Raw genomic sequence first — 18725 nt, forward strand, 5'->3', positions numbered from 1 at the left:
CAGAAGACTGCACCAGGACTCACTGTCTGTTTTGGCATAGTTTTTATGGCTGGATGCCCTTCTTAAACACCATCCACCCCACTGAGTGGACTAGAATGTACACAGGAAAGATGTACTGTAACATGTACAAATGATGGACAACAAATGAACTGTGATACATGTAGACAGCAGAAGTACTGTGATTACATTAGACAGTAGAACTGCACAGACAGTGGACAACTGATGTAATGTAACTTTTATTGACAGTGGACACTAGATGTAATGTGTCATGTACAGATAGAGCTGGTTCAGTTTGACAGAACTTTGAAAGAGGCTGGATATTAAAATAGTGTCAGCTGATGTATAAATGTCTAAGCTGGTATGTATATGTGGTTAAGATTGACAATTTGTGCTGGTTAAACAAGAGCCATAAAAGAATAGGACTAAAGAAAACTAAGGAAGATGTTATAAGATCAGATCTCGGTGAGCTTTCTTAACAAACATGATACAAAACTGCAACATGAAGTGATAACCTGTATGACAAACAAACATAGAAATAAAGACTATTTTGATAAGGATGATGAGATAGTCTGTTCACAGAAGAAATACAAAAAAAAGATTAAACTTTTCTAATCAATATTTTATTGTAAAAAAATATACATCACTATAAACATATCACACATGGAGAGGAGAGTAAGAAATCAACAGCATGAGTAGAAAGTTGTCTCCCCACAAAGTGCCGATGTTTCTTGAACATGACTACTTGAATACATGCATTGGCTTGTGGTGGGCAATAGCAATGCTATAATGGCTAAGCTTGTGACTATTAAAATGATGAGAGCAGTTCAGTGAGACAAGGTTATAGTTAAGATATTTCAAATTTATTAAATTCAAGCAAGTTTGAATAAAATCCATATTAATTTGTCAGTAAAACCTGATGATTTCATTAATACTTGTTTATAGTAAACATGTGTTGCATATATATATTACACATAATTATATATACATACATATATATATATATTGTGGGTATGTTGATAACCATAAAAAAATACATATTATTCACCCAACCACATTTATTGTTCACAGATGCTGCTTGTATAGAATTGTGCAAAGATTAACCTATAGATATATATAGGTCTGTGTTCAAGAAAAAAATATCTATTGGATTAATCAATCCAATCATATGAAAGATACATGGTAGAATTATCTGGACAGGAAATTATGCCACCAGTAGATAGATTTACCAAACTCATATCTCCAGTAACAAACAGTGCAATTTCATTTCAGTACGTGGAAAGCAGATACTAGCATATTTCAAAATATTAAACCCAAAAGCTACATTTAAAATATGCGTATCAATATTGCTTTCCAAGTACTTCATTCATTCCATAAATAAAGACATGCAAGTCTTTTTATCTATGTTAGGAATATTCAGGACAAACACAGGAGTAACTGAAAATATTTGGTTAAGTGTAATTGTAATCAATATTGGTGGTAGCAGCAAAAATCATCAAGAAGAGTGAAAAATTTAATTAATTTCTTTAATCTTCAAATTGCATTCTGCTATTAAAGAAAGTTTGTTGAAACAAATGCATGTTTGTTTCCCTTCATTTCAGTTACTCAGTAAAATTGATGTTATATGTACGTGGAGAAATTGGTAGAAAGGCAACAAGGAATTTAGATTTTTTTTTTTCAAATTAATCCAGAAATTAAAAATTTCCCTTTAAGAAAGTAGAGCCAGAAGTTAAATATGTATATATAGGCATATACGTGTATGTGTGTGTGTGTGTATATTATTGATATATATATATGTATGTATATTATATATATAATACATAAATATATAAACTGAGATATCACATTAACAGATTCATTTAACAGTCATTCGAAGATAAAAAAAAAAAGGAAGATTTTCTTTCCTTCTTTCATAATCTGTATTATTTTACAAAACAAAAAATTTTACAGTGTTTTATAACACTAGGCGTACTGGAGTGACATAGCAACAATGATGATGCTGATATTTTTCTGCCTTTGTTAATTAGACAGGTCATTATTTTTCATTAATTTGATAAAATGTTTTAGAAAAAAATTTAGGCTAATATTTTAGAGCTATAGAAATTTCTAATTTATACAAGCCACCTTTATAATAAGTTTCAAATTCTACCTTCCTTTCAGATTTGCTGTTGGTTTTTGTGAAAAATACTTATAACACAGGTAACATTTTTCTATTTAATGTTTAGGGTAGCAATTTAGATACAGACAATCGTAAAAACCTTGATGAAATATTGATTGTCTGAACTGCCATAAGTATATTCGGGTTTTTTTTTTTTATTGTGTTGTCAAATGAAAATATCTTTCACTATTGTAGAAAGAATGCGCCTGGTTTTGTTGTTTGGTAGGAGGAGAGGGCACAACAGCCCCATATCAACCCCAAATGTGTCAAGAGTTAATAGCCATCTAGCCATCTAAGATCACACAAGCAATAAATATTACGTAGCTCCATCATTAATTGGCTGGAACGTGCTTTAAACTCACATGGACACAGCTTAGCTCTGGTGAAAATAAAAATAAAAGTGAAACAATTTTGTTTATCATTGTATTCATCAGTCAATACAACTGTTATCCAATAATCTATACCCTCTCTTTAGAAGAGGCAGATTTTGTGAGTAATTGAGTATGTTGAAACACCATATTCCACCAAGTCTGTCAGATGGACGGTATGGGGAGTTAATGAAACTTATAAAGCTTCACCAATAAGGGACTGTTGGGTCCATACTATTCCAACTAGCAAATGTCGTATCAATGTCAGAAGACTTAAAATCAATGGATGGTTTGGGATTTTCATTTGCATACGATGAGACAATGAGGTAGTCATTACCATAATTATTGTCCCAGTACTCTTTGTTATCAGTCCGGTAAGCAACAGCAAAGAGGATCTGCTTTCTGATATCAAAGTCTGTTGGTACATTCATTTCAAATGTGAAAGTGTCGAAACGACTGCAACCATTTGTGTTTAGGTAGGTAGCGTCAACCTCTCCTGATGAGTTCCAAGAATCGAAAGTACATTTAACATATACATGTTTCTCAAATGCAACATTTTTTACTTTTATTGTACCAGTAACTTGATAGTCTTTGAGAATTACATTCTCCAGAGAAACAAAGTTCTTTTCAACACGGTCTCTGAAAGCAACATAGTCAGCTGCAGGTTGTGTGAAGCACAACTTTAATGGAGGTATGCTAGTAACTGAAGCTGATGATCCTTTTGTAAGGCTGGAAAGTATCTCTGGACGAACTAATGGAGGAACATCCGAAGGTTCAGTCATAACACGAATAGTGGCCAAAGCAAAGCCAAAACAGTCTGCAAAAGATACTCTTTTCTTTTGTTTCCCTGGTGACAGGGGCCGTAGAGGTGAACGATTTACTGGGCTGGTTGGTTCTGAACTGGATTGTGGGCTGTCTGGGATGATAATTGGTTTTAATTCACTTGAAGCCTTCCGGCTCATACATTGTTCAATATAAAGAGGAGCATGGGCACAAAAGCTTCGTTCAGCACTGGAAAGAGGTTCACAGAAAATGTTGCTGTTAAGAAACTCCAGTCCAGTTCCAGGTGGACTGGAAGAGAGTATGTAGGTAGTGTAATCAACTTGCATCCCTGTGTTTGGCAGTAGGTGCACATCAGTTCCAAGCATGTTACTGGAAAAAAATTAAGAAAACTCTTAGATAGATAGATGATTCATGACAAACAAAAACATAGCAAAAATGAAATCAAAAAAGAACAACCATCAGAATTACCCTGCCATCCATCCGACAGAAATTTCAAGACATAACCCACTAAGTGAAAATCTGTTTCCCCCCGTCACTGTCAAAAAGCATTTATCAATTAATATTCATGCTGTTCCACATTAGCAGAAATCAGAGTCAAGTAATTCTTCAGCTTTGAAGCTGACAATATATCAAAAATGGACAGGATATAAGAATTCACTGGCTCTAGGAGATATCAGTGTTAGTTTTTTGTTTTGTTGGCACTCCGTCGCTTACGACGTTGAAGGTTCCAGTTGATCCAATCAATGGAACAGCCTGCTCGTGAAATTAATGTGCAAGTGGCTCTCAGGGATATTCAGCGTGACACAGTGTGACAAGGCTGACTCTTTGAATTACAGGCACAACAGAAACAGGAAGTAAGAGTGAGAGAAAGTTGTGGTGAAAGAGTACAGCAGGGTTCGCCACCATCCCCTGCCGGAGCCTCGTGGAGCTTTAGGTATTTTCACTCAATAAACACGCACAACGCCCGGTCTGGAAATCGAAACCGTGATCCTATGACCGCGAGTCCACTGCCCTAACCACTGGGCCATTGTGCCTCCACATCAGTGTTAGTATCAACTGGTCAACTGGTAAACGTAAGTTCTGTACAATGCTATCTCTTGGTGCCACACAATGATATATCTTTGGGAAGGATAACATTTAAATGGTCCAACCCTCAGTTATAAATCAGTATCAAACAAACTGATTACAAAGTTAGGTGATGGTGGAATGGAGCTTTAGTGGTAAAGCTGGTAGCTACTGAATGGAAGCAGGTGAAGGTAGTAAAATAGACAGGTGACAGTAGTGGACGGTAAGAAATAGATGATGGTGATAAAGACATACAATAACAATTGATATAGTAAAATGACAGAACATTCAAGAAAAGATAATTGAAAATTCAAGTCTATTAATAACATCAAAATAATGTGAACATGAAGTAGGATTAACTAGAGAAAATTATTGAGGGATTAGTAGGACGGAAAAAATTTGTTTATTCTTTGATGGTATTTTATATAGGTCAATGTCTTACCAATTAACTGAATTCATTAGCTAGAAGGTCTAAGGTGTGCAAATGAGGCTAGGGATACAGTGTGTGTGTGTGTGTGTGTGTGTGTGTGTGTGTGTGTGTGTGTGTGTGTGTGTGTGTATGTCTGGAGTGAGTGAGTGAGTAAGTGAGAGAGAGAGTGAAAGAAAGAGAGAGAGGAAAAAAGAAAAGTGTGAGAGAGAGAGAGAGTGAGAGAGAGAGAGAGAGACAGTGAGAGTGAGAGAAAGAAAGTGAAAGAGAGAGGGAAAAGTGAGAGAGAGAGAGAGAGAGAGAGAGAAGAGAAAAAGTGTGAGAGAGGGAAAAGAGAGAAAGTGAGAGAGAGAAAAAAGAGAAAGTGAGAGAGAGAAAAGAGAGAAAGTGAGAGAGAGAGAGAAGAAAGAGAAAGTGAGAGAGAGAAAAAGAGAGTGAGAGGGAAAGAATAAGAGAGTGAGAGGGAAAGAAAAAGCGAGAGTGAGAGGGAAAGAAAAAGAGAGTGAGAGGGAAAGAAAAAGAGAGTGAGAGGGAAAGAAAAAAGAGAGTGAGAGGGAAAGAAAAAGAGAGTGAGAGGGAAAGAAAAAGAGAGTGAGAGGGAAAGAAAAAGGGAGAATGAGAGGGAATGAAAAAGAGAGCGAGAGAGAAAAAAGTGAGAGAAAGAAAAAGAGAGAGGGAACGAGTGAGAGAGAGAGAAAAAGAGTGAAAGAGAAAAAAGAGTGAGGGAGAGAAAAAGAGTGAGAGAGAGAGTGAGAGAAACAAAGAGAGTAAGGGGAGAGAGAGAGAGAAAGAAAAAGAGAGAATATATTTTGTGTATGAGTGTGTGAGAGGGTGAAAGAGAGAGAGGGGGGGCAATTTAAATGTCAATGTTCCAAGCCAGTAGATTCTCCAGTAAGGGAGAAAAGAAGATGACATAACATTCTAATTAAAACTCCTCAACTTTGACCTAGATGACCTTTAAAACTTCTCACCTCTGACCCACTTGACCTTTTCTTCTTTACAGGAATACCAAGCTTTTCACTCAAGTTAATCTGATTTTAAATTATGTTCAGTTAATTTACTGAAAACAAAACCAACTGTTTGACCATATAGCTCTAACATGGTCACATCCGGCTTGGAAGTCTTGAAAAAACCAAGGAGGCGATCCCTTCTCCAGAACAAAGAAAAAAATTAGCAGCAGCCACTAGAATAACATAGCTTATCTTTTTTTTTTATCATTAACAACATTTTAAATATTACTATCGATGAACAATACTGTCCATTGCTTCATGCTTCTAGCCAACTAATCACTGGCCAATAACATTCCTGATGGCAAGAATTTCAAGGTAGTATTTCCAAATTGATGCAGAATAACTATCACGAGGGTCTTCATTTGTGAAGAAACTGCTTTCTTGTTTTCTCACAAATGTTTACATCCTTCACACACAATGTATTCATATGATGGCTTCTTCACATGTTCTGACAACCAAATTCCACTCATAAGTTATTTAGCCTGAGACTTTGGTGGAAAACACCTTCCCAATGGACTGTGCAAAGAAATTTAATTCTGATCCAAGTTGTTATTAAGTAAACTGATTAAACATGCAGTAATGCCTGTGTTCAGATACTGCAGCAGGGTGTAAAAATATACACAATTTTCCCAGCACATTCTCATGAGAACACAAGTAAGAATATAACATTGGTTAATAGAATTTTAGCTGAATGAGTTCAAATCCAATGCAAACATTTTGTAATATTTCTGTAAGCATATTTCTTCTCTTGGGTTTCAGGAACCAGAGACTGAGGAAAGTTTTCTAGAAATGACTACTCTCTGATCCATGAGAACAGTTATCTTATCCATCTAACAATACAGAAATCTGGATTAAGTATTTAATGTACATACATGATGATTTGAAGATAAAAGCGACTGCACATAGCTTTCTTAAATATGGATCACTTTTCATATCTATGTCGAATGTCTTCAGATACTTCATCCAAACTATATTCACAAGATGACACAAACCAACATGAGAAAGAAAGAAATTCTAATAATAATGCAAATAAGGTATTTTGCAAAGACTAATATTGTATTACATAGTTTTGACAGACATTGTAAAATCTATGCAGTAAACTCCTTGAAGGATTTGTGAGCTCACAAGAAAGTGCTGAGAAGGGGTTGTGAGTTTTCTTAGAAATAAAATACTTCAACCAGTTACAATAGTTATATTCTAAACACAGCTCCATAAAATTAGTCAGGGATAGAATATATGAGTTGGATATTGTGTTATCAGAAAGCAGAAACTGGATTGATGATGCACTAAGGTCTAAATATTTCATTATATAAATCCTTCCTTTCTTTAAGTTTTCATAAAAATTTAACCAAGAAGCCACTAGTCTACACAAACATCTCCAACAAAGAGCATGATTGATGAGGTAGTATAAGAAAATATGAAAAACAAAATAACAAATTAGTTCCCTAAATTAAATTAACTTTCATTAAAATAATTTGTTGTATTTTCTATTTGCAAAACATACAGAGAGGCCATTTGTAATACACTATTGAGTGAAAGTGGGTACTGAGCAACAACAGAAGGTCGAGAACCACTGGTTTATAGCATTTCAAAGGTTCCAATTGAATTGTTGTAAAGTCTACCATAATTTTGAGAGACATTGTAAAATCTACCACAGTAGTGGCTGGCTTTGTATCATAACACACTGTGATTGTTAGGCTGAGGAATGAACTTAGGAATAATTTTAGAAATTTTATTTGTGAATCAATGGGTTGAGGGGTGGAGGTAGAGAGAAAGAGAGAGAGAGAGAAAAAATTGTAAACACTTACCAATATTATTGAGACATATAATATCTGGCTTTTGTATCCACAGTGACTGGTTAGAGCCTAGAAGTATAAAGGAATGGGTTACATTTATTGGTCAGTTATGCGGAACTGCAGATTGGTTGAGGAAGAAAGGAAGTAAATTAGGGACTTAAGTCTCTAATCTACTCACGATAATTATTACAATTGATTAGTATTTCTTGTAATCATGGAAGCGCAATGGCCCAGTGGTTAGGGGGCAGTGGACTCGCGGTCAAAGGATAGCAGTTTCGATTCTCATACTGGGCATTATGTTTATTGAGCAAAAACACCTACAGTTCCGGCAGCAGGGGTGGGGGTCGCGAACCCTGCTGTATTCTTTCACCACAAGTTTCTCTCACTCTTTCTTCCTGTTTCGATTGTACCTGTATTTCAAAGGGCCAGCATTGTCACACTCTGTGTCATGCTGAATCTCCCCAAGAACTATGTTAAGGCTACGCATGTCTTTGGAGTGCTCAGCCACTTGCACGTTAATTTCCCAAGCATGCTGTTTCGTTGATCGGTTCAACTGGAACCCTTGTTGTCGTAACCGACGGAATGCCACATTTCTTGTAATATTTATTAATAGAGAATACATTATTGAGAGACAATTCTAATAATTTTATTTTCTTGTATTAAATCATTCTATCTCCAAATTCAGATAAGACTATACTTCATTGCTTGAGGCTAAATAAAATAGAAGCATGTTTGGCGTTATCAACCTTATAGAGGAAAAAATGAAAATATTATTCATTGGTTGATTTTTTTTTTTATCTCATAGTGTAGTTATTTCTAGCAAGAATGTCTACAAAAACTAGGTCTTAGTATGAAGAGTACAGCTAAAGAACTAGTCATTAATAAATATTGGGAACAACTACCACCTCCAGAAATTGTTACTCTCAGACTGGATGTAGGAGTGGAATTTCTCTTCTAGAATGTCATAGACAATATAATTCTCTTGCTGGAGGATCAAAGTACCATTTTGTTTAGACATATATATGTTAGAATGAAGACTAGAAATGTTTGTTCCACTCATTTCTAGTATTTATTAGAATCAACAAGAAAGCTGCCAATGCATCATTTGATTTTTAAGAAATAACAGTCATATCTCCCTCTCTTGAAGAGCAAAAGAATGGGTGGTCACTTCTCTATACCCTTTATCTTGCTCGCTGAATCAGAACAACAAAAATCAATATGGGGGAATTAGTCTGATGTTTCTAATGAGTGGTCACAGGGACTCCCTCATAACTACATCTATATTCTGTTAGATACGTTATCACCTGTTCTGTATGTCCAGATCAGTTCTGGTCAAAAGACATTCCAATCACGACCATCCAGATTTTTTTCCTTTTTTCCCAGATTTATTGTATCTAGGACTACATTATATAGTGTGTTCTTTCCTTTTTCTGATAATAGGATATGAGATTTAACAGTTATTTCTAGCGAGTCGAATCACTACTTAAAGGCTCCCACGTTGGCTTGTCGATATTGCTATATACTAGTTCAAGTTCGTTGCTATGCTGTCAGACAAAAATATTCTAACTCTTGCACGTACCTTCATAAATTGGGCAAATAATGTTTAGCTTGACTTTCTTGGTGAACATTAGTAACGGAATATAAGAAAATAAGATTATACATTATTTATATGTATATAAATATATTTTAGTCGATGCTGAACCGCTAAGTTACTGGGATGTAAACACACCAGCATCGGTTGTAAAGCGTTGGTGGGGGACAAAGACAGACACAAAGGCACACACATATACATATATATAAATATATATATATATATATATGGGAGAATATACAAATAATAACAACAGACGAGGACAGGTGGTGTAAATAACAAAAGTATATATTAGTATATATATATATATACATGATGGGCTTCTCTCAGTTTCCGTCTACCAAATCCACTCACAAGGCTTTGGCCAGCCCGAGGCTATAGTAGTAGACACTTGCCCAAAGTACCACGCAGTGGGACTGAACCCGGAACCATATGGTTGGGAAGCAAGCTTCTTACCACACAGCCATATACATGCATATAGTCATATTTATGTTATAATCAGTGATTCGTATACCATAACTGAGGCAGCTTTCAATCAATGTTGAACGCGCTTGGAAGTAGTTAACCTAGTGGTGTTTATTTAACTCACTGTTCTTCCCTACCTTCTCATCTTGAACTGTGATCAATCAGCAAACCAAAAAACAAACGAACAAAAAATTAATAACACAGCAATGTCAAACGTCTTATCTTCATATCTGCATTATTTATAAATTACATTAGTGACTGTATTTTACGAAACTGCTATATTATAATCAATCAATTATTTAACTGTTATATTTTGAAATGGAGCCTCCATTAATTTCGACGGTAAGAATTGAGTTGTCCTATCAATTGAATGATGTGTAAATGAGTATTATACAGCTCCTTAACGTGATTCCCAGGAATAGTCACACAATGTTAACAAGGCTGGTGCTTTTGAACTACAGATACAATCAATCCGACTGTCTTTCACACAATTTCCGGCTCCCTAATTTCACACACAAAGTCTGCCTCAACTCATTGCTATGGTAAAATATACTTGACAAATGAAACCACGCGATGCGCGAAATCGAACTCGAGAACTCGTGATTACGAAGCCAACCTCTTAACCATTCAGTCTACCAACCACTTACCACAACCAGTTTTTTTCAGTTATTTATTTTTCTGTTTTTACTTGATTTTATCTGCGTTTCGGTACATGTACCACCAAGCTGCTGACTCCTGTACATACACCACTACCACTACCACGCTAACGATATGTAACACTACCATCATCATCATCGGGCTGCTGATTCCAACAGAACTTCATTCCATTCTATATGAACATATGCCAGTAAAAAGAAATAAAATAATTCAGTCTCATATTATAGCTGAACTATCCTTAGCTGGAGGTGGAAAACGAATGTCAGAATTTGACAGGGGGAAATAAGCGGCAGTACGAATGTATAAAGAATGTAGCGCTGAAACACTAGAATAATAATAATGATAGTTGTTTCTAAATAAGGCACTAAATCTGAAATGAAGGGAACAGTCGATTACATCGATCTCAATACGTGCCTGGTATTTTATTTCATCGATCGAAACACGATGAAAGTCAAGTTGATCTCAGAAGGTTTTTAATTCAGAGCGTAAAGCACCGATGCTCCAAAGATTCTGCAAATCCATCGTCCAAATAATAATGGTTTCAGTTTTTTTTTTGCACAAGGCCAGCGATATCATGATAGGGGTGAAATCGATTACATCAGTCCAGAAAAATTGTTCCGTTAGAAAATATAATGACGTATTTTTCTGTAGTACTTTCGTGTTTGTACTATACTGTCATTCTGGTTTCTGTTTTGTATTTTGGAAATTCAGTCGTAATACAGAAAGATCATCTTTGGAACTATATAACACCAATGTATCTCATTCTCTTTAAGGTATCGGTATACAATTTGAGGGAGATTTAGCTGCTAATTACAGGTGGCCAAGCGATCATATAAACGCTTCCTTGTTGGCAACTGCTTATATAGGGGCTAAATCGATAAAAAAAGAAGACTAGCGAATTGATCCTGCTCTGGGGTACCTGCTTACAGTTAGTTCGACTGGAATCTCTTGTGAGTTAAGTGTTCTGAACACAAATATATGCAACCGTAACTTAAGCGACATGGTGCTAATTATAGATCTCTTCAGAACACAAAGACGGGCGAAATGCCGCAACGCATTTTATCCAGCGTGAATACTTTCTTAGATATCAAATCAGAAATATTGCGCCTGAGCCTGATAGATGAAGCCATGTTTGGTGTACGAGGTCACGTCGGGTGAGCGCGGTCACGTCGGGCGAGCGCGGTCACGTCGGGCGAGCGCAGTCACGTCGGGCGAGCGCAATATATGAAATCAAGTCAGGAACTAGAAGCTAAAATTTTATTTTAATTGTTTTTAAATGAGAGAAGAATGTATCACCCGTATCCATGTTCAGTGACTTCGGAGTTAATGAGAAGTTATTTTCAAACGAGAGCTCTGGCCACCAAGTGCTTGCAACAGAATGAATTCCACAAAAAAATACCCTATAACCAAACCGATGTTAAACCAGGTGAAAGATTTAAAAAAAAAAATTAGTTTCGATCAATTTCCTTTTCAGTCGTCATCAGTTAACAATCAGAAAGTAAAATATAGGGTAAGATATAAATATTAATTCTTTCTAATTAATTTTGGCACAAAGCCAGCAATTTTAGGTGAAAATGGTTAGATTACACCGACCCCACTAGTTGACTGTCATTTTATCGATGCCGAAAGAATGTAAAAAAAACTGGAAATGTCACTAAGCATTTTGACACACACGCGCGCGCGCAAAGAAGTAAGCTGTCTAGAAAATAGTCTGTATAAGACCATTTTGATAGTAGAAGATAGAATCGGTAAGATGACAGAAATTTGATTTGCAGTATTTTGTCACGTTCTCTTATGTTTTGAGTTAAAATCCCATTGAAGTTGACCTTGTCTTTTGTCCTACTGGTGTCGATGAAATGAGTACCAGAGAAATACTGGGATAAATAAAATTTGACTACATCCTTCTCGTGAAATGTGCAATTTTGTGCCTCTGTGAGAAACCAGTTTCTTTAATAAAGGCCAGAGAAATGCGTTGTGGTGATGTAACGAGGTGAACGAGTTTCGTTTATCCTTTATTACAACTGTATATAGCTAATAAAATAAATAGTAGGATCCTACGTGACAAATGTTTGGCATCAGCAATTAGTGTTTCACAATCAAATTGGTGTGTTGTGAGGAAGAGGAACAATCTAACGTTTCCTTTTGTCACAAAGCACAGAACCCTTTGCTACCGCACATGTTAGATTTTATCTTTCTCTCTGTAAACCATTTTAATTCATTTTTGAACGCTATCTAGCCCACTTGTCAGGAATGGCCGTGGGGTTGCCGGCGCCCCGAGCAAGCTGAACTTCGGTGTGTATAAGATGACGGTTGTGGAAATTTCCTTGTCTTTGTCACGTCCTCCTTGGCGTCCCCTAGCACAATGCGCCCCTGGCGATTGCCCGAGTTGCCGGTACCTTGAGTCGACCCTGCCACTTGTGACCCTCACTTCCTCACCAGTTTTAATGAAAATCAAACCGATTGTTGCATTTTCGATAACGCAGTTCTGGTTAAAATAAATCTTACATGAACAGATCTAAGATAGACAGTCTTTATCGTTTCTTCGGACTATATCGGAGTCATGTAGAGAACAGATTTGCGATTATGGAGTATGGTAATATAAACAAAAATACTCCAAATAAGCAAGAGCTCTTCTCAAATGCGATCTCCTGCAGTACAAATATACAGTTCTCCAATGAGAGTGGATATTGAGTACAGTAAAATAAACCAAACATCTGTCGTTGAGTGGGTTTTCGAATAAAAGCAGGACAAGGTATAAACTTATACCTAGTCCGACTTTTATTCGCCTAGTTTAACATCATAAAAAATACAAAATATGGAAATCGTTCTAAGCAACCTGAATCCCTTTCAGGTGTTCTTTGTAAAAGCATGAGTGCCACAAGAAATTTCATAATCGTGGCGAGTGGTGTTAATAAATATACGGCCCAGTAAAAGGTTTAGCAAGTTATTATTTAAATCTCATGGATTCCACATTACATTCTCTCGTTCTGAAATCAATATAGTATAACAGTAATATACTGAGGAAAAGTAACTCACTTATAACTAGTAGCGGTTGTATACAAGGGTGAATTAACTCGGTTATATATAAACTGTTTGATGGTTTTTATCTGTTCAACAAACGTTATAAAAGGGTTTTAAAATCATTAACCTTCTATAATTTAAAAGATTGAACGTTTTACTTCAAATAAAAATGAATAACCCCAATCTAATTTTGTTCCTGAGGTAACATCACCACACTAACCTAGTTTAGTGGTATGATAGAATGAATGTTCACCCAGTTTATTATAGAAAGCAGCAGTAAGCTGACATATAAATGCAGTTTCTGTGAAATTCTATCCTGAAATAGCTACAGTATGCGAAGGAGTAGAACTAGCTAAAAAAGTGCAATGTTCAGACAGTTCACAGCTTGTTAGTATTAAGAACAATGGATTCTTACATGACAAAACAGCTGGGACTATTAATCGGTGTCGTTAATTAGCTCCAAGTCAGGTCTGAATGATTAGATATGATCAAAGGATTTTCAGGGACTACACTATCAAACGTGTCTTTTGTATTTTAAAGGCAGTAGGTGTGATTTGAGATTTGGCTGCTGTTTCTAGTAGGTCGATCTAGCGTTGACTGATTGTTTCAGTTGTTGTTTAGACCCATGTAGCCAAGATTCATCAGATCTTTCATCAAATACATTCCAGCCGTGACGGTATCGTCTTTGTGTAAACTATGACATTATTGAACTATACGACAGAGTGTACTTTAAGGAGCATTTGACAGCTATTTCTAGCTGGGTGAGCAACAGTATAGAAAGTCTGGAATACGAGAGTAACGTTTATGGTTGAAAACATTTGAAACGTCATGTGAAGAGGGTCTAAACCATTAATTTCTCAACTATTTTCTTTTCCTTACCTATGGACCTCTTTGATTCCTATTTTACTCTGCTGGACCCCCATAACCATTCGGTGTTAAAAAAAATCCTACTATATTTTTATAATTAAATATTATTTGAAGTTGTATTAAAAAATTCAAATATGTTGTGTAGCGAAGTATAACCAGTTTATTGCACATAAACTTTAGCAACAAAATCTCACATGGACCCCCAAGGGTCATATGGACGCCAGTTGAGAACCACTCATCTAAAGGAAACTGGAAACCCGACCAAAACCTTTTAAGTGAAATTTGCTGGGTATAAACTGCGAAAGGCCCTCGGAGGAGGGGTCGTTTCTGATTTTGGGTGGTAGACTCAATAAATCGGCCAATCGATAATTACTATCTGGCCCGCTTGTCCCAAACGGATCTCCCTTTGTTGCAAGCATTTGAGTGAAGTGTCCTGTTTAAGAATAACTCACTGCTTTCCCTTCACCACTGACGAAAGACCACTCATTAAATCATTAACTAAAAACTGATTTACTTAAAATCTCTATCGTTCCCATACAGCAAAATGTAAAAATCCGGCTTAAAGCATTCTTAGTCATGAAAAGAGGAAAAAGAGAAACTCTGATTCATGATTATATGTTTAAGAAAGGAATGTAGAATTGACAAGTTTCCAAATCGGGAATCGAAATCTGATCGAATACATAGACACAAATCTTCCACTTCACCTTTTCAAGAGGAGAGGTAATCATAATAGAGATAAAGTGTAGCAAGTGCTTTACCATACTGTGTACGTGGTAAGGCGATGTTACCATACAGTGTACATAGTACAGTGATGTTCCCATACCGCACACACAATAGGGCGAGGTTACCATATTGTATATGTAGTCAAGAGGTGTTACCGTACGGTGCACATAGTACAGATGTGTTACCATAAGGTGTATATAGTAGGACTATGTTACCATACTGCGTATGTATAAAGGTGTCAACATCTGATGTACACAGTACAGCGGTGTAAATCGTATAGTAGTGTTACCATACGGTGTACGTAGTTTAGTAGTTCGTAACTATACTGTGTATATAGCTCAAAAGTAAATCACCATACTGTATACATATTATACCTATGTTTCTATTGACTGTACCTAGTAAAGTAGATACTGTATGGTGTGTATAGTAGAGCGATGTTACCACAGTATGTACATAATATAATTATGCGTTATCATACCTGTGTTACCACAGTATACTCAGTCAAACGATGATGGAAATGGCAGAAGGGAGGCCGGGGTACAACTTTTCCTCTGCCTTTTTAAAAAAAAATTTCTATTCCTAGAAGCCTCTGATATTTATAGTATCTAATTACCCTACCTTCTCAATCTCAGCCTCATGTACTTTAGCGTACTCTTAATTCTTTAACTCTTATTTCCGTCTCTGATTTATCATATTGAGTAACCAATGAAACACTGATATCATGCCGTCTAAACAATTTAGCTATGTGTTACCATACAGAATATACAGTAAGCGATAACTGTGTAATTATATTGTACATACAGTCACTCGGTGTGTTCATACTGTGTTCGAAGTTTACATATTTATATTGTGTACAAAATTTAGCTGTGCTTATCATACTACGTACAACATTTTTATGGGTATTCACTTTACTGCACACAAAATTTAAACGTTGTTTACCATATTGCGTATTACCATTCAGGCCATACTGTGTGAATGTAACAATAATTTAATAAATATAGCGCAATGCTTTCACTTTATTTAGTAACAACATTTTTGCCGGTGCTATTCTATATATATATATATATATATATATATATATATATATGTGTGTGTGTCAAAATGGATCAGTTGAGATTATATATATACTATACCACATTACGAAAAATCTTTGAAATAAGGTGTTCGAAGAGAAGGGGTGGCCACAGCTAGAATGGCTTGCATCATTGATGAACATGGCAAATGCTACTTGGGGGTTAAACAAGAACAATACTACGAGTATGTACAAACGTATACAACTTTCTATATAGGAAGGATAAAAATGCCGCATCGATATAAACAAACAGTTGATACGTAAGTGTCAACTAAATATTGATTAGCTCCAGGAAGAATATTTAGCAATCGCAATTTCTGGAATTTACCAGAACAGAAATTGTGATCACTCTGAGGACTTCTTACCTTTCACTCTCCTTAGTGGATTTTACGATATAGAATTATGGAATTAATATCACCCAAACAACTTCGATAAACGATATGGTCACGCAATTTTTGGCTTATATATCGAATAAATCATTATTGTCACTAAATCGATTATATTTAGTGATATAATTACTAAATATAATTAGTGAAAATCTTGTACCTAAAGTAAACAAAATAGAACATTCTCTAATGAAAAATATATTGCTGATATATTATTATACACACACACACAGCCTCACAAATATTTATGTATTGGTTTCAATCCCTGGGCTGCGGTCATGCCGAGTACCACGTTCTGGGATTTTCTTCTCCCTACTTTGTTATCAATAATTGAGTTTGTAGTACACACACACGATCTCACTTCCTTTGCACTTACTCCGAATGCTGAATCTCAGTATCACCGACGATCTTTACTGGCGAAAGCACATCGTTAGCATAGCTAGGAAATATTCTCACAGCGGCACTGTCATGGTATTAGCTGTCAGTAGCCAAAGAATCAACTCAAACTAGCAGTAACGTTCCTTCAGATTTTTCTACTTTCACTTTTGACAGCTAATACCATGACAGTACCCCAACAGCTGTTGATGACAGTCCTCAAGGTTCAAATGAGTGGTCCAACGGGGTACTACGCTCACATTTGAGCTGATACTCCTACGGATATATACATGATAGACAGCATCTAGTGAAAGACCACTCGGGCAATAATTAACATGCTGCATAAGTGTACTGTTCCCTTTCTCGGTCTTCTCTATCACTAGAATGAGCTGAATGGTCACATACTTCCACCTCAAGTATCACAGATCTACACGTCTCTTCTCTGCACCACCATGCATATCCAAAATACCCAGATAAATATTCCTCTCCAGAACATCAGATCACTGGAATCTTTTCCCTTTCACCTCCTCATGCCTATCCTGTAGGTATTGAACTTAATGTATAAGAACATTAACGGTGTGAAGTTCACTGATGACGGAGAAACTTGCAAGGTTAATGGGCCATATGGAATTCGTTAAGGGAATTCCAAGCAAGGTATATCTTTTTCTCCCATGACCGGAAAACTGAAAAAAGTGACGGTCGTTTGCAACTACCGTGCGACACCAAAACGGGTAGACGCAACACTCGCGGGCGCAAACACGGATTTGTACATTATACACACACACACAAACACAAAGCTGGATTCTTCCAGAATCTACAAAATCTATCCACGAAACTTAGGGAAGCCTGGGGTTAGGGTTGAAGGCACTTGCCCAAAATGCCGGCGCAATGGGATGGATTCGAACCAAAAACGGCAAAATTCGGAAGCAAGTAAGCAAAAGAAAATAAAAAATAAAAAATAAAGCCATGCTATGTATAACTATGTGCGTATATGCACATACACACAACATAAATGTAAACATATGCACACACACACTTTATATACATGTATATCTGCACATAAGCACACGCACACAAACACATATATATACATACAACATTTATATATACATCTATGTATATGCATATATATTTATGTATACACACACACATTCATATATATATATATATATATACACATACACATATATACACACATACACATTTATACACACACACACACATATATATATATACACACACACACATATATATACACACATTTATATATATATATATATATACATACACATTTATATATATATATATATATAAATGTGTATGTGTGTATATATATGTGTATGTGTGTGTATATGTGTACACACACATATATATATGTGTGTGTGTGTGTGTGTGTGTGTGTGTGTGTATACGACGGGCTTCTTTCAGTTTCCGTCTACCAAATCCACTCACAAGGCTTTGGTCGGCCCGAGGCTATAGTAGAAGACATTTGCCCAAGGTGCCACGCTGTAGGACTGAACCCGGAATCATGTGGTTGTTAGGCAAGCTACTTACCACACAGACACTCCTGCCTATATATATATATATACACTCACGTATACACACACATCTATATACACACACAAATTTATATATATATATATATATACATGTATACACGTATATACATACATGTATATACATGTATACACGTATATACACACATGTATACACGTATATACACACATGTATACACGTATATATACACATGTATACACGTATATATACACACATGTATACACGTATATATACACACATGTATACACGTATATACACACATGTATACACGTATATACACATGTATACACGTATATACACACATGTATACACGTATATACACACATGTATACACGTATATACACACATGTATACACGTATATACACACATGTATACACGTATATACACACATGTATACACGTATATA

The 18725-nt window shown here is 36.0% G+C and overlaps 1 protein-coding gene across 1 annotated transcript in view; it reads right to left on the minus strand.

Annotated features, from left to right (window-relative positions):
- Window positions 1-598: 598 nt before the first annotated feature.
- Window positions 599-18725, minus strand: part of LOC106879356 (protein phosphatase 1 regulatory subunit 3C-B) — a 20195-nt gene continuing 2068 nt past the window's right edge. The window contains exons 2-3 of the mRNA XM_014928873.2: window positions 7617-7673; window positions 599-3675 (exon numbers count right to left, since the gene is read on the minus strand). Of these exons, the coding sequence (XP_014784359.1) occupies window positions 2730-3671 (942 nt within the window). The 5' untranslated portion in view covers window positions 3672-3675; window positions 7617-7673 and the 3' untranslated portion in view covers window positions 599-2729. The remainder of the gene's footprint in view (window positions 3676-7616; window positions 7674-18725) is intronic.

This window comes from Octopus bimaculoides, chromosome 2 (genome assembly GCF_001194135.2).
Source record: "Octopus bimaculoides isolate UCB-OBI-ISO-001 chromosome 2, ASM119413v2, whole genome shotgun sequence".
NCBI lineage: Eukaryota > Metazoa > Mollusca > Cephalopoda > Octopoda > Octopodidae > Octopus > Octopus bimaculoides.